A 20,084-nucleotide genomic window follows, 5' to 3' on the forward strand; every position below is an offset into this window, starting at 1 on the left:
CAAGAGACTTCCAGCCCACATCTCATTGCTAGCTGAATCTGGCAAATCCAATCAGCTAAAATTCTATTGTGGATGGAAAAAACAACCAAATGTTCCATATACCCTCATCAAGATGTGAGAAACCATCTTCCAGCATCCAAGCACTTCACAGGAGCCTCCAAGCTGCAGACTTAGTCCAATGCTACTGAAAGGAGCCCTGGTGGCATAGTGCATTACACAGTGGGCCCCTAATCAAAAGGTCAGCATTTCAGACCTGGGGGAAAGGGGAGATTTTCTTCTGCTCTAAAGATCTGTAGCCTTGGAAATCCAATGTAGGGAATCACCTCGACAGCAGTGAGTTTGGGGTTTTTGTTTTCTAGAAAGAATGAAAACCCCTTACACAAGTCTTACTCATATGCATTATATGAGAAAGCCATTCTGTGGCTCCAAGGTAAATATAAACAGTTAGACAGTAATCTGCAGACTTGTAAATGTAGCACCAAATGTTTGAAGTAGTGACACGGAGGTACTGCAAATGAAGCTGTGTATAAGACAGTAGTATTTACTCTTAGAGAAATATAATTCAGCAAATACTTCATTAACTTTGACAGACACTAAGAAGTAAGTTTAGAACATAGAGACACTCTTTTGAAGGTCACAACACAGAAGAGAAACAAGTAATCACATGCTTTACATCATGAGAGGCAAGGCTAGGAAGAGAGATGCCAAAGAAGAGAGAATGGTCATCTCTGCTTGAGTGAATCAGGAAAGACTTCATGTAGGATAAGATGCTTAAGGACTGCCATGAAGGATTGAATAGGAGTTCACCAGGCACAAGGTGTACAGGGAAAAGAGTCGGGGGACACAGACACAGCATTTATAAGCAGACACAGCATTTCCTGTATGGTAGGCTTGGTGGTGGTGGTGGTGGTGTTAGGTCCTGTGAGTCAAGTATGACTCATTGCAACCCTATGAACAAAAGATATGAAACCCTATCTTGTCCTGTGCCATCTTCACACTTCCTGACATACTAGAGCCTATTGCAGCAGCCACCATGTCAATCCACCTGATTGAGGGTCTTCCTCTCCTTCATTATCCTTCCACCCTCCCAAGTGTCATGTCCCTCTCCAAGGACTAGAGGCACGTCCACGCAACATGTGCTAAGTTTGTAAGGTGAAAGAACACTTCAGTTGCACCCTTTCCATGATGTGTCTGTTTATTCTCTTGTCTCAAACGCCACAGCACAAATTCTGTCATCCTTATTCATTATCCAGCTCTCAGATGCATAACAATTGTGGTAAAAGTGAAATGAACAATCTTTTTTTTTCCCTTTGGGTAATTATTCCCTCGCCTGGCCTACCGCAAGCCATAGAAACATTGTTCATGTGTGGGTGATGTCACCTCCTGTTACCCACAACAAGGAGTGAGAAGGCCAGAGCTTGGGGGAGGGAAATGTTCAGTCAGGACTGTTCCTGCCGAGTGTAAACAGTGTTTCACTTAACAGGCACTGCCCTGTCCATTAGCTTGGTGTGTGATTATTGCGTGTTTCTCAATGATTATTCCAGGAAATGTCACCATAAATTAGAAGGAAAGATAAGAGAATGGGCAATTAGGTCACCGGGGAAATGGACACATTTGCTCAGAGGAGAGGTTTGGTGTTTGGTATGTGTTTGAGACCTTGAAAGTAATCTACGGGAGGCTCTTTTTTCCTCTTTAGTCTTGTAGCATTCACACCCAACTTGAACATTTTATAAAATCGGTGTTCTAGTTCAATAGGTAAGGATAAAGCAACAAAGTTACATCCAGCAGAGAAAGGAAAACAAAACCCAGGTGTCTTGTAGCTGCATCACAGTGTCCAGTAGATGATACATACATTCACTCATTCATTACTACTGGGTTGGAACCACTCTTAAATGACCCTCCAGTGAGTTGCTGAGCCTGTATATTGCATGGACGAGGGTTGCCCATCTTCTCCCTTGGAACTGCAGGTGATTCAAAGCACTATAGAAGCCTGGACTTTGAGTTACCAGTGCAACGCCCTATGGCTTGACTACCAGAACTCCTTGTATATTAATTTTAACAGTCCAATTAAAATTGGCTGTTTTATTATCTGTCTTTAAAACATTTTTATTAAAATTAAAATATTATTTAAACTTGTTTTATTATTTGTCTTTAAAACATTTACTGTGTTTGGCAGTCTCTTTATACTATAGACTAAGCCTTCTAAGCTTGATCGCAGTTTGTCTCTTATGAATTGTATGGTTCTGATATTTACTCCCAGGTCTCTGATCTACCTTGAGTTGATTTTTGTGCATGGTGTGAGATGTAGATCCTGTTTCAGTTTTCTGCAGGTAGCAGTCCAGTTTTGCCAGCACGATTTGTTGAAGAGGTTGTCATTTCCCCGTTTGATAGGTTTTATTTCTTTGTTGAATATCAGTTGACACAATAGATAGATAGGTACATTCCTGGGTTCTCAATTCTGTTCCATTGTTTTGTATGCGTGTTATTGTACTAGAACAATGCTGTTTTGGTTATTACCACTGTGTAGTAGGTTTTTAGGTCAGGGAGTGCTATGCCTCTCACTTCATTTTTGGAAAGAGGGGATAAATAATGAACACTACATTTAAATAGATGAAGGAAAGAACTGTCTAAAATAAATATATGAATAGGCATTTGCATGACTACAGTCCAGAATAAGAGATGCATAGCAAAGTGGACTGGTGGGCTTGGGGGAGGAAGGAAATTGTGCAACAGTGAAAGAATCTTTTTAAAGAGAAAAGCAAACTGAGGGGAAAGTTGGGAGGAAAATGTGCAAGAATGAATGAATGGAAATCCAAATTTTTTGTAAACTTTTGTTAAAATATCAATAAAATAAAATAAAATAAAAATCCTTGCCTCCAAGAAGCAATCTGATTTCACCCTCTTAAGGACATACCTGTTTGTTCTCTTTGTCATCCATGGTATATATGTTCAATACTCTTCTCCAGCACCACACTCAAAGATTCTTCTCTGTCATCCTTTGTTGTTGCTCAAGTACAGAAAAAGTAATTGAGAAGATCATGACTTGGATTGGGTACACCTTAATCTTTAGACTAACATCATTGCTCCTCAGCACTCTGAGAGATCCCTGACAGCATACTGCTCTTTTGATTTCCTGACTGCTGATGTCAAGAGTGTTCATTGTGAACCTGAGCAAGATGAAAATGTTAACCTCACTCTCTTTTTCATCTATCATGATGTTGCCAATTGGCCAGGTGCTGAGAATCTTTTTTTCCCCCCTTGATATACAGATGTATATTCATGGATCCTTGATCCATATTGAGTAGATCTTCTAAATTTTTTTTAATTTTATTATTTTGTGTGTATGTGTGTTTACACACCATCAAACCAGATCTGACAGGTACTGGAGGAGATTGCTTCTCCTTCTCCTGCAGAGCATCTGGTGGATTCAAACCACATACCTCTGGAATTGCAGTGCAGCTTCTTGCCACTAAGCCACCAGAGCAGTATATTGTAATTTCTAGATGATTATATACACTGAGATACGTTAAGTCACTATTCAGCTCCGGACTTAAGGGATTTAACTAATTTAAGCATAACATTCTGAAAGAGAGAAATTGATTCCATATCCAAGCTCACAGCTTCCTGTGGTGTGACTGTGGAACTGTATGTGAGTTTCATTTGCGTGATCTAGAAAATAAGAATAATGTTGTTCTACGCTGTCAAGTCACAGATGATTCCTGGTCTGCCCTATCCTGTGCCATCCTTACCCTCTCCAACACACTTGAGCCTATTGCTGTAGTCATTGTCTCAGTCCATCTGGTTGAGGATCTTCCTCTACTTCTCTGACCCTCTATATTTGCACGGATAATGTGCTTTTCCAAGGAATAACACCTCCTAACAACATGCCCTGGGGCCTAGTGGTAAGAAGCCGTGCTGCAGTTCCCAAGGCAGAAGGTTCAGATCCACCAGCTGCTTTGTGGGAACAGGATGGACAGTATCTTCCCAGGTAAAAGTTTTATCATCCTTGCCTCCAAATAGCACTGTGGCTGTATTAGCTCTTGGAATTATAGGAGAATATTCTTTGAAATTTGATCAACATCTCAGCGTTTTTCATCATTTAGATGTTAATTATGGTTTTACTTTAGTTTTGTATATATAAGCATAAAGTTCATTTTAACTAAAGAGTTCCCTTTTTTAGATTATCATATTTCTGTTGTATCAGAAAAAGATTTAATTTTATTTGTAATATTTTCACAAAGCTTAAAGTTTGATCATTTCAAATCACATACTCAAAAGACTGTTTACTTTAAAGCCTCTGTTCTTTCAGTTTGTGGTTGGCTTGTCAATCCCAGTACTTCAGATAGTACCTGTTCACACATGACTCCGCTCAGACTTCACCTCTGAACTCTAGGTTCTATCCAGCTTAATTCCCTTCTCTTCTCATCTTGTCTAGTACCTTCTGGGTCACTGTCATGAGTTTGACAGGTCTTATACCCACACTCTGCAGTGTATAGTTGTTGTGTGCTGTTGAGTTTGAACTGACTCATATCTGACCCTCCAGTGGGTTTCAGTACAAGAGGAGCTTTTTTTTTTACATTAAAACTGTATATTTTTACTGGGGCATGTTACTTTTTCTCACTTCTTAGCAGTCTGAATCCAAATAGTAAGCTAAAACCTCAAAGATTTCATTAATTAGTAGTAACTTTGTCTCAACAGTCTTCACTTCTGTTTGCCTGCATTTTTTTTTCTTTTTTGAGAGCTGGAAGGCTCTGCATGGCATCTGCTTCCGGGCTCACTCAGGTGTTTGCCGTATTTATATTCCTTTCATCTTTTATGTTAGAGGCACCTGCTCTTGGTGTTTGCCCTCTGATACATCTGAGTTTCTCTTAGTTCTGCTTTCTTTAAATGAGTGGCTGATTGTACCAGGTTCTTAGTGCTGCTGTTGTTAGGCACCACAGAATTGACTTTGGATTCCAGGAGACCCTGATGTACATCTGAATCCTTGCCCTATCTTCACATTCCTTTTGCAACAAAGTATAAATAAATGCCTCACTCATGCATTTGGCCTGGTGATTGTAGTGGAGCATAGGAACAACCAAAACATAATGATTATAAAACAAAAACAGACTTAAGATCAACCTGAGAGATGGAAAATGTTTTTACTTAGGTCCTTCCATTTCTGTTAATGTATGAAAAAAGAAAAGTTAATTTCCTGATTTTTCAACTTAATGATTTTAGTTTGAAGTGAATTAGTGTAAAAGGACAATTCATTCTGTATACTTAGAATTTGGCCTATTTTAAAAAGTAATTGGACTAGGGATGACAGAAGGAGAATTGATGCCTTTGAGCTGTGGTGAAGAGTGTTGAATATACCAAGGACTGCTAAGAGAACAAACAAGATTCATACAGGAGAGAGTTAAACCAGGCTGCTCCTTGAAGGCAAAGATTCTGAGGCTTCGTCTGACACACTTTGGACATGTTGCAAGGAGAGACCAGTCCTTGGAGAGGGGCGTCATGCTTAGGAAGGCAGAGGGACAGTGCCGGAGGAGAAGGCCCCCTATGAGGTGGATTGATTCAGTGACTGGGGTAAGCGGGGTGGGTGTGTTAAAGACAGTGAGACTGACACAGGACAGAGCACAGTTTAGGGTTAGGGTCGCTATGAGTCGCAAGTGACTTGATAGCACATAACAACAACAATTAGAGATTTATTACTTTAAGAATATCTCTCCATCTAAGTGTTTGAGTGCAGGGTTTGTTTGTTTTTTTTTCTTCTTCTTCTCTTTTGGCTCCACAGTCAACACTCTTGGCACCAGTAGTCAGGAAATTAAAAGATGAATTGTGATGGGAAAGTCTGCTGTTAGGGACCTCTCCAGGTTACTGAAGAGCAGTGGTGTCTCTCTGGAGACTAATGTGCATTTGATACAGGCTATGGTCTTTGCTATCACTTGTTATGTATCAGAGAGTTGGGCAATGCCTAAGGAGGATAGAAGGAGAATTGATGCCTTTGAGCTGTGGTGCTGGAGAAGAGTATTGAGGGTACCATGGACTGCTAGGAAAACAAACAGATTCATCCTGGAGAGGGTTAAACTGGGCTACTACTTGGAGGCAAGGATTCTGAGGCTCTAACATACGTTGGACATGCAGTAAGGAGAGAACCGGTCCTTGGAGAAGGACATCATGTTTGGTAGGGTGGAGGCACAGCACAGGAGGGGAAGGCCCTCTATGAGATGGATTGATTCAGTGACTGGGTTAATCGGGATGGGTGTGTCAGAGACTGATTGGCACAGGACAGAGCAGAGTTTAGGGCTGTTGTACATAGGGTCGCTATGAGTTGCAAGCAACTCGAAGGCACATAACAACAACAACAACAACATTGCCATCAAGTCAATTTCTATTCATAATGGCCCTCTTGTTATTGTGTGCCTTCCTGACCCTTAGCTGACGACCCTCCAGCAAGTTTTTCAGTAAATTACAGAGGAAGAGATTGTCGATCCTCATTCCTCTGAGCAACTAATGGATTCAAACCATGTACCTTTTAGATTGCAGTGCAGTTTGTTAACACTGGACCACCTGCCCCAAAGCTTTTTCAGGGTTTTTTTCTTTATGGACTCAGATAATCACTCTTCCAACTTTCTCTTATGGAGTGGTTGGTAAATTCAACATGTTAACCTTTCAAAAGATGGCAAGCTGAGACCTTAGCCATTGTGCTGCCAGAATTCCGTATACTTTTCTATGAAGCTTCTTAAAACACAGTTTTTGAGAATATCCTTTTCATCATATTTAGGTTTGTCATCGCTTAATTTATGATATTGTCCTGGCTGTGTATTACCCTAGAACCAAATATTGATGAAATGGATAAAAACAAAGTAGCAAGTGGTGACCTCTTTGAAAAGTTTAGAGAACTTTCCCAGTGTGTTCCTCAAATACTACAGGTATCACTGTTGAAGTGAGTCTTGACAAAATAAAACTCTTTAGGTCACATAGTAGATATGTTAAACATATTTAAGTAATATTTGCACAATTTTTTAAATGGAAAACAAGACAGTGTGTTTAAACAAAAATCCCACCTGTTGAGAGGAGGGTGTGGAAAGTTGGTTGTTGAGTTGAAATCTTGAATTAGCCATCTACTGTTAAGCTTGATAGACATGGCAGAGAGATACCCTGGATCCCATCTTCACATTCTCTAATTGCTTTTTTTATTATTATTTTAATGAAAGTTTACAGAAACTTAGGGTTTCCATTCAGTCATTGTTTCACTTTTCTCCCTGCCCACCCTTTCCCCCCAATTCACTCTTTTCCTTGAAAAGTAAAAGAAAACCCTTTCATTGTTGTGCAATCCCTCCCCCCAAGTCCACTCCACTGTGCAGCCTTCATTCTGGACTCCTGTCATGACAATAATATCCAATCATATATCCCTTTTAAACTGTTCTCTCCATCATCTGTTTCAGTGCAGTATACATCATTCATCCCCTCCTTCTCTGTCTTCCCTCAACCCTGATGTCGGTGTCGTTTCACAACAGTGGCACTATGCAATATATGTCCTTTTGTGGCTGAGATATTTCACTCAGCATAATGTTCTCCAGGGTCACCATTTTGAATAATATTGCATGAGTTCCCTGTTTTTCAATGCAGCGTAGTATTCCACAGTGAATATACCACAGCTTCTCTATCCATTCGTTTGTTGATGGGCACGGTCGTTTCCAACTCTCTGCTATTGTGAACAAAGCTGCAGTAGACATGGGTGTGCATATATCAACATGGGTGGCGATTAGGATTTCTTTAGGGAATTTCTTTAGAGGAATTGCTGGGTCAAATGGTATATCTATTTGCAACTTTTTGAGAAAGCGCCATATAGCCTTCACAGTGGTTGCACCATTTTACACTTCCACAAACAGTGAATAAGGGTTCCAGTTTCTCTGCAACCCCGCCAGCATTTAATGTGTGCTGTTCTTTTAAATTTTGTTATTCTTACTGGAGTGAGATGATATCTCGTAGTTGTTTTTTTCTGATTGCTTTTTAAAATTCAGAGATACCGTCATTAAAAAAAAAATATCAATTATTGAATGTATTTGAAAAAAAGTTGGGATATTCATTAGCCCAGTGAGTGTTAGCATGAAGGACAATAACTAGATGTTACTTTGATGCTTATAATCAATAGTCTGGTCAGCAGAATTTGGATTTTGTAGCTCAAACATCCCTTGGACTACTACTTTCTAAAACTACCATTCATGTCAATAGGTAGATATACAGTTATTGAAAGGACAGTATTATGGCCTTCTTGATGAATTTTAGACTTTTAAGTAAATGTCGTCAACAAAATATTAATTCTAGAGGAATCAGGATTGTTATGTTTGCTGTTAAATGTCATCAAGTAGACCACCACTCATAACGCCCTGTGAACAACAGCTCTGAGCCCTGCCCTGTCCGGCACCACTCTGGAGCCCATTGTTGAAGTCACCTTGTCAGTGTGTCTCTAAGAGTCTTCTTCCTCTCTTCCTCTGACACTCCGCCTCTTCCAGCATGATGTCTTTTTCAAAGGACCGACCCCTCTGACAATATGCCCAAAGTAAGTCTTGAAGTTCCTTCACTGCCTGTCTCTGAAACTATACTCTGTCTTTTACAGTGACAGCCTCCCTGCTGCTTATAAAAAGGCTAACCCTCAACCCTTTCTTTCTTGCCTTGTCAAGTACTCTTCTCGAGTTACTATATCTTCTCTCCGCTGATCATGCTCATTTATGCTTTTATGCTCTGATACAGCCCATTCTTTTAAAACATAAATAACCCTTGATCCCAATCCCATATGCTTGTCCAGATCCCTTCTCACTTCTTGACTCTTCTTCATAGCAAAAGTTCTCAAAACCAGTTTCTGTATCTGCTCTGCTGTCTTCAGTTCCCCAACTTCCGTGAACTCTTTAGTCCTGTCTAATCAGGCTTCTTTTCTTACTGCTAACTGTAATTTTATGTATATGTATATAAATATGTTGTTGTTGTTAGGTGCTGTGGAGTCATAGACGACTCGTAGCGACCCTATGAACGAAAGGCCTGAACACTGTTCATACATAGAGTTTCCGGAGGCAAGGCATTTCAGAAGTGGATGTTGCTCCTCCTTCCAGGCTTGTTTTAGTCAGGAAGCTCCAGCAGACACTGTCCACCATGGGTAACCATTGCCACGTTTGGCACATCAGTGTCACAGTGTTCAGCATCACAGCAACCACGAGTTACCTCTGTACAGCAACGCACAGACCAGTGCTATACCACCTAGAAGAATGTTTGGCAGGAAAACAATTTCACTTCACACATTTGCATGTCATCCTTCCAAAGGAGCCATTCGAATCTCTCTGTATCATTCCAGTTTAGTAAATGTACTGCCGAAGCAAGCACTGCTAACAGTAATCTTTATCTGTCCCAAATGCTTCTAAATACAACTGTTATGGTTCTATTCTCTTTTTACTTGACCTTTAAAGTACCATTTGGCACTCTTAGACATTTTCCTGGATCAAATTTTCCTCTTGTAGCATTCTGATACTGTACTCTCCTTTGTTCTCTTGTCTGAATTCTAGTGAATTTTTTTCTTCTCCCCAATCCCTGAATGTGATATATTGGGCCCCTGGCCTGAGTCTTTATCTATAGGTTTATAAACCTTCATAACCTCCTGAGTTTATTATATATATCCAAATTCTTGCATGGTATGAGGTATGAAAATCACCGTGCAAAAGCAATTTAGATATTCTCAATCCTTTCAAATTGGATCAACACTTGAGGCTGTTGAGTGGGAGCTAACCAGATCAAAAGGAATACTTGGGGCCTATTGTTGTTTATTGTTGTTGTGTACTTTTGAGAACCCACTCATACCTGACACTCTGGCACGATTTCAGAGGCAGTTAAACACGTGGGAGGAGATTGCCCGTCCTTCGTCCACGGAGCACCTGGTGGACACAAACAGCCTGCTTTCATGATTCAGTTCAGTTTCTTGCCACTAGGCCACCAGAGCCTCACTAGGGGCCTGTTGTTATGTGCCATGGAGTCTAGTACTGGTTAAACCTTATAAGGATGATGTAATCTGTCATGATTATATAGTGAGACTTACCCAGGGTAAGAGTCCTGGGTATACAAGTTCAGAGGGGCTTCCTGCTTAGTGACTGACCATGTATGGGAGAGGGTGGCACCTACCTCATTTGGGACATGGACTCTGCACCACGACCCCTCTCAGGCCTCATCCTTTCTCTTTGTTTATATTCTTTTAAAATATGTGTTAAGATTACTTTTGCAGGTAGGGTGTTTCTTTTTAAACTCTGTGAATCATTCCAGTTTTAGGACCAACGGAGCAGTGGAGGCTGGCTGGTGTGAAGAACAGGGGAGTCCTGTAGACTCTTGAGCGTGTAATTGGTGTCTGAGAGGGTAGAGGAAAAGCCCAAATTTAGGACTGACAAGTCTGAAATTAAAGGCATCATGTCAGGCCCCAACTTTTTACTGATACCTGCTAATTTAGCACCAGGTCACGATGGTCAGAGTGAAAGGCTGTGTGGCAGCTTGGGTCTGAGCTGACCGGGAAGGAGCACAGTGGGATACAGAGTAAGGTTTGTTACCAACCACACAATTTGGTGTCAGAAGTCAGTGATCTTGGGCCTCTTGGACTGGTGTGCACACCTGGCGAATATTCCTCTTGAATTTCTTTTTGGGTATCTCAGCCTCTGTGTGCCCAGAACTGAACTCTTGGTTTTCCACTACAACCCTGACAGACCTTGCTACCTTCTCCATCTGGGCAACCCAAAGGCACATAGGTTGAATCTGCCAGTTGCTCCACAAGAGAAAGATGAGGAAATATCCTCCCATGCAGTTAGCTGCCTCTGAAAGCTCATCGGAGGCTCAGCTATGAGATGGTTCCTTGTTGATAGTACATAGCAACAACACCACTCACTGAATAACTAATGTTAGAAACTTAAGTAGAATTCTTCTCATTTTCCTCTTTCACTACTACGTCTAGTCAATCACCAAATCATCCTGTTCTGCCTCGAAATATATCCCATGTCCAGGTAATTCCATCTCCATGCTTCCATCTTAGCTGAAGCCACGGTTACCTCCCACTTGGCAATGTGACAGCAACTTCTTTGCTCCCACTTCTTCTACTTGTCATAATATAGGCCCAGGATTGTAAAAATCCAAGTCAACTAGTTTATTGTCTTCCCTGTACACGAAAATAAAATCCCAGGCCATTACCCTGGCTCAGGTGCATGGTCTGATGCCTGCACACCTCTTTGACCTCATTTCCTACCACCGCCACTAGCAACACACTGTGGAGCTTCACCTTAGGGCCTTGAACTTATTCTATTTTCTCCTGAACAGCTGCTCGTGGTTGGTTACTTCACATCACTCAAGTTGCAGATGTCACCTCTCCAAAGAAACCTCCTTTAAAATAGTTTCTCTCTATCTGTCTGTTGTCTCTTATTCTACTAAAACCAATATTCCATGAGAGCAAGGCCTGTGTCCTCCTCATACCTACCTTAACTAGAATAATTAATTAATCGCCTCTAGCAGAAAGTACACAACTATTCTTTGACTCTCCAGATTAAAAGACTGTTTGGAATCTAGTCCAATTTTTTTATCATATAATTTCCATCACTACAGAAAGTACTCTGGTTTTCTATTTCTAATCCATAAAGAGCTTTGAAAGCAATTCGTTGACTTTGTTAAGAATTACATGTGAAAGTGGGAGAATGCAGAAGTAAATCACAACATTGTTGGTTTGGAGGGCATTGTATTTCCTTCTTCCTAAGCCCTGGGTCTTCTTTTGCTAGCAATATCCAAAACTGTCTTTACTAGATTCCTGTTGATCCAGTATTGGAGGAAATGAAAGGAAAGGAGAGACATGCTTTGACCCACAGTGACCGGTAGTCAGGTATGAAGGAGTGATCTGAAAGGTGGAGAGAAGCAATTGAGAAGGATGCCTTTTTGCAAGTTCTCAGTGAGAGGAAGCTCTTGGTAAACCAGCCTTCGCTGGCTCTAGGGAAATGACCTGGAAAGGAAAGAGCTTGATGTTCTCTTGGCTTGTCAGTCTATATCAGAACACATGTTGACTTCTGTCCTTAAGACTCAAAGGTCATTTTTATCTATTAGTTCCTATTAAATTTAGAAGTTGCCCTGAAGTAGAAAGATAATAGTACTCAAGGATTTTAATTCCATTAAATTATTATAGAAAAAGACTATTAAGTCATTACCTCATGTATGCCATGTAGTCTCTTGTCAGAGAAATGGAAATGGATAGGATGTGGCCCTTCCTTTGAAGAAACACGAGTTCAGGAGGGGGCCTTAGTCAAGATATGTGTGAACAATTAGCTGTTTTATATGGTTTCCAGGACTATTAAATATGTCTTAAGGGAGCACACTATCATAATAATAATGATTATTTCTATTATTATAGCCAAAACCTGCTTTGGATGTGGCCCAAGATAGAGACTACATTGAATATTGTTTACCTGGTGCTGAACATGCTGTGTGACAGAGGCAGTTCTCCTCCATCCTATAGGATTGATTGGTGGGTTAGAATTGACTCTGGCAGTGGATTTTGTGGGTCATAAGATAAAGAAGTTCCTGTATTCAAGGTTTTTGTTGTTCGTTTCATATTTTACCAGCAATATCAATACATCAGTGTGTTCTGTGATCTAAATGCCTCTTCTTTTTTTTCTTCTAGTGGTTTCTGATTGCTAACAGATCTTACAAAGTCAGTGCAGCAAGCTCCTTTTTCTTCAGTGGTGTGTTCGTGGGTGTTCTCTCTTTTGGTCAACTTTCAGATCGCTTTGGAAGGAAAAAAGTCTATCTCACAGGTAATCAGTCTGTCACTGTGCTCATGAACTGAAAGAGAGGCCTCCTTAAGGTTCTCGGGGAACTAAACAAGGGGCCTACATATGTTAGTGACCAGCACACCTGGTCCAGGCCAGATGTTCATATTGTACACTTTTCCTAAGATGGTGCTTTCTGCAACCGCCAAACTACTATTTATGCCTTTTCCTAAGGAGAAAAGTCAAGATTTGAGATGGTCTAGTGAGGCCATTTCCTTCACTTGCTTGGTGTGGGTTCATTATAAAGGAACTCTGTAGGACTCTGCAGGGTTTTCTTAATGAGCTGGGATTTTCCATGGTCCATTATTGGTTTGGTTTTTGTTTTGTTTCTTTTGTACTGGTTTACTCACCAAGTTTGTATACATTGTTTTTCACACCAGATCTTTCCCCTCTCCTTTACCCACCTCTCCCACCATCCATCAAATTGTGGGACCCTGGGATGAAGCACCCCCTGCCCTCCTCCACCCCTCTTTACCTTTGTTCCCTCCTCCCCATTATTGTTATAAATAATTGACAACAATTGTGATGGACAGAAATCACCCTGTAACAAAGGGTGACAAATCTCAGTTTTTCTGTAGAGTTTTTAAGAGAAACCTTTAAAAATGGCAAGAAAATTTAAATTTACAAAGGCTCATCTTACTAATGAATATTATTCACAAACTAATGAATACTATTTATTATTTCTATCATTTGTTGTTTTGCATCTGAATAATTAAATCTTGTTCTTCTCTTGCTAGGGTTTGCTCTTGACATCTTATTTGCTATTGCAAATGGATTTTCTCCCTCCTACGAGTTCTTTGCAATAACTCGCTTCCTGGTAGGCATGATGAATGGAGGGATGTCGCTGGTGGCCTTTGTCTTGCTAAACGAGTGTGTGGGCACCGCCTACTGGGCACTGGCAGGTACTGCATAAATTTGTGTGTTCTGGAGATGGCCAGTTTAACTCTAGTTTGAAAATGTATTTGAATTCAAGTGATCAGTGTTTGAACTTGCTTTCCTCTGTTTACTTTATGACCATGAAGGAGTAATTTTATTACTGTCCTTCTTGAAAGTCTCCCCTCAGAAATGCCTCTGAGATAGTGAGTTTGCCACCCATCTCAGATTGCCCATCGATTACTATAGAAGTCAGTTTCACAAGGAAGCCATCAACTGCCTTTCAACTTAAACTGGAAAAGTGTAATGAAATAGGAAATAAAAGAAACTCCTCTTTCAGAGCCTTACTTTATTCTTGTATTATTAAATCCTAGTGTCCTTGTTTCAACCCTTTCTTGTTTTTTGATTTTGTTGAAGTCAGGAGATAGTACAATTGGTGCGTCTCTCTTCTGATTCTTAGTTTCTAAAACTGAGCCCATATTCTATGTTATTTTTAACTATTCTATCATCTTCTTAAATATGTAGTGAAACAAGTGATTTTTTTAAATAAAATTTTCCTTTTATACCAGTTTACTTACAAAGTTCATATACTTTATTTCTCACACTGGATATTTCCCATTTCATTGCTTACACCTTCCAAATAATTGATTTTTTTAAAGGTTACTTGACTTAATGTACTGTCCTGGGAAAGTGACAATGCTTAAGGCTCTAATTTTGGACTATAGATTTAAACAATAATCTTTTGTGTTACATTTTGTTTACTCAACAACTATTAAGAACCACTGTTATACTAATAGAGGAAACAAGTTGACTACGTAGCTCAAAGAAATATATCGAAGGGCTATATATGGGAGCATTCCGTATATATGTCTTTGTTTTGAACTAATCCACAGAGCCAGCTGAGTTTAACGAGGTTCTCTTACATGCCAGGTACCATGTTAGGCATCTAATAGATCATTGTAATAATCCCACAGTATACAAATTAAGCATTCCTACCTTCATTTTACAGACAAAGGTAAGTCTCTGAAAGTGAAGTATCATGTCCATTTTCATGTAACTCATAAATTACACAGGCCAGGGTGGCACCTGAATCTGGCCAGTGCCCAAGCTCACATCCTTCTCGCAGTTCCATGAGGCCTTTTCTGGAAATTCTGTCTGTCACCTCATGGGAATAATGACTTGGCTAACTGTTCTTCCACTGGTGTTACTTTGAAATTGATGAGGGCTAGTGGGTTGAGCTGGACGGCAAAGACTAATCAGAATAAATATGTGCTCTATTTCTGTTTCCTCCAAGCTGTTATCCATGTTGAATGTTGAATCAAGTTGGACTCATCAGAACTAAACCATGGAGCAAAGAACCCCAGCACCCTGTTACCCAAGACAGCTTAGCCAAGCTAGGTTTTCACATGGCAGGGTGGGCCTTTTCATCTTGAGTGATTTCCAAAGCCTTCCAAAACAAGTTACCTTCTCCCAAGGAACTCAGCTAGAACTAGTGAGACAGGCCCTCTAGATCTTCAGTTTCCTTTGAGACCTTCGTGAATTTTTCCAAATAGTGAGAGAACATTTACTAGAATATTTGAAGAAATTAGTAACAATGGTAATCACTGCTCCACTTTATCTAGAGAAGGCCTACTGGCCTTCTGCCCTGTGGTTTCAGTTTACCTGACCCAAAACCATGCTGACTTAGCCTTGTGAGTATCTATTTTGCTCCTTCTTTAAAAATAAAATAAAATATTTTAAAAAAGCTGTAAGTGGAAGTTTATAGACCAGATTGGTTTTCCTCCTTCACTGCAGTCCCTGTAATGCAAGAGAACTCTTCCACATCCTCCCTCTGTGTGCCATTTTCAATCATCCTTCTTTCCTATCCCTTCTCTGAGCTTTATATCTGGGCAAATCTAGCCCTTCTATTCTTATATGCTTATTTTTTCTAAGGCATTTGTACCTCTTTCATGTTACTCTTCATCATAGCACCCTATATATGTTTGGCTAAAAGTTGAGACATGGAGATGTGTTATGCATCACACTTGAAGAGTGACTCAGGGCTACAGTGTCTACCAGTCTCTATCAGACCTTCAAGCTCAGGGTTGTTGGAGTTTTTTTTTTTAAAAAAAAAAAAACAACAACAAAACCCAACGGTATTTTGAGTTTTGTCCCACTCTGTCCAGGACCTTGTCATTTCATCCTTTTCCTAGTGATGAGTAGTGGTAAGCTACCATCTAGATCTTCTGATCTCACATTTATGGAGTCCAGAGGTCATGTGGTCCATTAGGCCTTTGGACTATTTGCTTCCATACACCTTTCATTTCCTTCACTCATCTATGCTTCAGATGGGAAGAGGCCAATCATTGCACCTTCAACAGTTGTTGTTAACTTTTTAAGAACACAATTACTACTCACTGCACTTGAATGTAGACATTGTCTTTGTGAGCCATGCTGATAAATGCATATTTTCATGTACCTAGTGCAAGGCAGCTCTGATAGCCTAGTGGTAAGAAGCTGTGCTGCAGTGCCAAAGGCATTGCAATCTTCTCTTGTACTTCTGAAAATCTACTACAGGGTCAGCTGTGAGTCGGTTCCAACTCAATGGTAGAACAACAACAGGACATTCCAGTATTAAACAATTGACATTGTACTTTAGTTTCATGAAGATGCTCTTATACAAAACATGTACTCTGTTCCTACTGGCAGATGATCTCAGGCTTGTTCTAGTTCAGGAGGATGTGTTAAACACAAAAAAAAGGACCTCCTCGTGTCTTGGTTCCTTGTCAGTGGACTAGAGCCCATGAAAAGATTCCTATTAAAGTGCCTTTGTATCTTGTTCTTATCCTTGAAGTTGTTAACATGAGGCCATTAAAATTTCTGTAGTAAAGGGAAAGAAAATAGCAGTGATGGAGCCAGGTGATTGTCAAATTCTGTATGAAGTGTGTAGTGAGTGAAGATGGTTCGCCAGTTCCCTGACCTATCCCAAGACAAAGGAAGGGTGGGCTGCGGTGGTGCTTGAGATGCTCTGTCCTCTTCGTACCAAAGACCTTTCTTGAATTCTGTCCTTGGCTTTTCTTCTCAAGCTGATCTCTCTCAGATTGGGCTTCAGATATGCTGATGAATTACAAGAAGTAAAACTAAATGTGTAGCAAGAAGGAATTTTGTACCTATACGTCAAAAATAAAATTTTAAGCATAGTCACTCTCCCAAAAAGAGTTTAAGTAAGTCACCTCTTTATTGAATTTATTTTACCACATATGTATTTCTTAAGAAGGTGATGGGATGATTAAAAATAATAAAGAGTGTGGATCCCACTTTGGAACATAAGTGTCAGTAAAGAAATGTTACAATAACACTAGCTTCAGGCTGGGAGAAAACTACAACACCAAAAAGGGCTACGAAATAAAGATTTATACAATATAATAAGGCTCCAAAATAGACACTCCTCATATTCCCTGTCTCAGCACTCTTTTTCTGTTTAACGTAAATTAGAAATAATAGCCTAATTATTTCACAGTAAGAAATTAGTTTGGAAAATTATGCAGTGAAGCCCAGGAGAGTCAGAACCCAGCAGGGCTGCCTTGTTTTTCCAGGTCTTGCACATTTCCCAGGTCTTTGAAGAGGTTCTTACCACTTTAATATTGCTTGTTTTAGTAGAAAATATTTTCATTTTCCTTCTCTGACAGATTTTCATCCTACACAGATTCCAGCTTGGTTACAAAATAGTATTTACAGTATCTATAAAACAGCATGCTAAGCATGTAGAAAAAAAGTGTGAGTATAACATAGTAACATCCACTTTTTATTAATTTATAGTACATTATCTAGCCAGAAGAATGAACTTAATTGAAAATTGTTAAGCATTAAAAACGTAAAGCAAAAACCTAAAAACTTCCATTTTAATGTACTTAGTATTTAATTGTTTATACTATAAATATTCTTATTACAAAAGTAATATTCATTATAAAAAAATTAATACAAACGGCACATAACCTGCCCGGAGACCACTGTAGTTACCATCTTGCTGCGTACCCTTCCAGAGCTTTTCCTTTGCACATCTATTACATTCTTTTTGGCACTTGAGATAAGAAGAATGGATAAAGCAGGGATGACTGGAACAAGACCCTTCCTCTCTTGAAGTTTACATTTTCATTAAGCCAAACAGACTATAACCAATTAAATATATGAGATAATGTTAGGAAAATGTTAAGTACAGTGCTTAAAATTAGACAGGGTAATGAGCTAGATAATAATTGCAAGAAGTGTTGTTGCATTAGATTGACTGGGCAGAAACTTCAAGGTAGATATTTGACCTGAGACAGGAATGACTAAGACGACCCCAGTGTGTGGAATTCTGGGAGAAAAGTGTGCCAGCCAGCAGGAATGACTGAGCCTCGAGTCAGGAATAAGCTTCATCTGTGAGGACGGGAAGGATGACTGTGGCTGTAGAGGAGACAGCCAGGGTTACAATGAAGGGAAATACAGTGAGAGGAACCAGAAGATGTCGGGCTCGAGGGAAACAGAGTGAGGGATGGAGTTTTTACAAAGAGCAATGGAAAGCTTTTGGAGTATAAAATAGAAGCGAGATAGAAATATCGATTGAGGACTGTTAGGAAAACTGTTTTTGACCTCATGGAACCCAGTGGAAGCTTCGACAAGGTGGGAGTTAGCAGGGATTGAGGAAAGAGTACTCCCTGGAGTTGGGCTCAGCTGAGAAAATGACTTAATAAAGTATCCTCAGTGGCAAGAACCTCTGTTCTTGATGGCCAGGCACTATTTAATGCATGGTAGTGAACCTGGATTAGCTTTTGAGTATCTTGAATTTCCAAGGAAATCTCACTGTCCACATTCCATTATTTATGAAATCACATGTTCTGATTTGGAGTTCAGAAAAGAGGGTCCTTAAAGCTGTCACTTCACCTCTCCTTCCTGGTTCCCTCTTTCCATCATGGGAGCCAACAGTATGGGAGGTTTATCTTTTTCGTTAGAGAGTGATAATAATATGGATAAGAACTGAAGAATGCATTTGTTTTTTAGTGTTGTTTATTATAGACAGTCTTTGCACTAAGATGAACAAAGTCCTGTTGCATTGGTAGTAGCCCTACAGTGGCTTTTCCATAGAAGGAATGTGACACTGTGCAGGTAGAGTGCCGTCTCTCCAGTCAGACCTAGGCCCAAGTGTGGGCTCTGCTGCGGGCAGCCTTCTGCCCTTAGCTTCATAGGGGCTGTTTTCTTACTTGGGTATTTGTAAGCATCTGTAGAACTGCATTTGCTTTGTGAGGAAATATAAAACAATGCTTAAGGAATAAATGGACAGGGCTCACGTCTGTTGTTCATAGGGTTGCTATGAGTTGTACTCAACTCAACGGCACTTAACAATAACAATGAATAAGTTGCCTTTATGTCTTGGTAGTAAAATGATTAAGAAATTTGACTGCTAACCAAAAGATTGGAGATTCTAGTCTATCTAGAGTTAGTTACATCAGAAGAAAGGCTTAACAGTATAACCTAAAAAAAAAAAAATTCAAAAAAATCAGTCCTTGATTTCCAGTGGAACACAGTTCTACTGTAACACATGATACCTTGCTGTAGTAATCAAGTTGATGACAACAGCAATCAAGTTGATGACAGCTGATCTTATTACTACTTCTAGTAGCATCATTATTACTTCTAGTCGCAATGGAAATGGAGCTCTGGTGGCCTAGTGGCAAGAAGCTGCGCTACAATCCTGACGGCACGCAGTTCAAGCCCTTCAGCTGGGGAAGAAGGATGGGCAGTCTCCTCCCATGCAGTTAACTGCCTCTGAAAATCCACTGGAGGGTCAGCTATGGGTCACTTCTAACTCTATGGTACACAACAACAGTAGCAGTGGTACAGGGAGCTCTGGTGGCCTACTAATAAGAACCTAGTGATAAGAACCAATCTCAGAGGCACGCAGTTCAAACCCAGCTAGTGAGAATCAGGGAAAAGGATGGATAATCTCCTCCTGTGTAATTTACTGCCTCTGTAAACCCACTTGAGGGTCAGCTATGGGTCAGTTCTGACTCTGTGGCACACAACAACAATAACAAGTGGCAACACTTACATAAAGAATTTTGGAAGTATAAAATTTACAGATATATTGGGATAAGCCAGTGGTTTTTAATATGCATCCATGTTTTTATTTTTATAAAAACAGTTCTTTCTATAATCCTGAGTTTGGTTTTTTTGTTATCAGTGTACTGGCAAAAATTTATTCTTCAAAGAATATTCTATTTAGGAATACAGACAAAGGAAAAAATACATATAGAAATGTTCTGTACCCAATGGTGATAAATGAAGTAGGAAATGACAGGCAGTAGAGAAAACTAAGACATGAACTGGATTTAAACCAGAAATCTTAGGTATAGTCTCTGGAACAAATATGAATTC

General features: G+C 39.9%; 1 protein-coding gene across 2 annotated transcripts in view; it reads left to right on the forward strand.

Moving 5' to 3' along the window:
* The window catches only part of SLC22A15 (solute carrier family 22, member 15), a 112,329-nt gene that overhangs the window by 45,385 nt on the left and 46,860 nt on the right, over positions 1 to 20,084 (forward strand). For both annotated transcript variants that reach the window (XM_006899571.1, XM_006899572.1), the window contains exons 3-4: positions 12,671 to 12,803; positions 13,556 to 13,720. In XM_006899571.1, coding sequence (XP_006899633.1) covers positions 12,671 to 12,803; positions 13,556 to 13,720 — 298 coding nt within the window. The remainder of the gene's footprint in view (positions 1 to 12,670; positions 12,804 to 13,555; positions 13,721 to 20,084) is intronic.

Source organism: Elephantulus edwardii, unplaced genomic scaffold (assembly GCF_000299155.1).
Source record: "Elephantulus edwardii isolate Elephantulus edwardi_28Jun2011 unplaced genomic scaffold, EleEdw1.0 scaffold00262, whole genome shotgun sequence".
Taxonomy (NCBI): domain Eukaryota; kingdom Metazoa; phylum Chordata; class Mammalia; order Macroscelidea; family Macroscelididae; genus Elephantulus; species Elephantulus edwardii.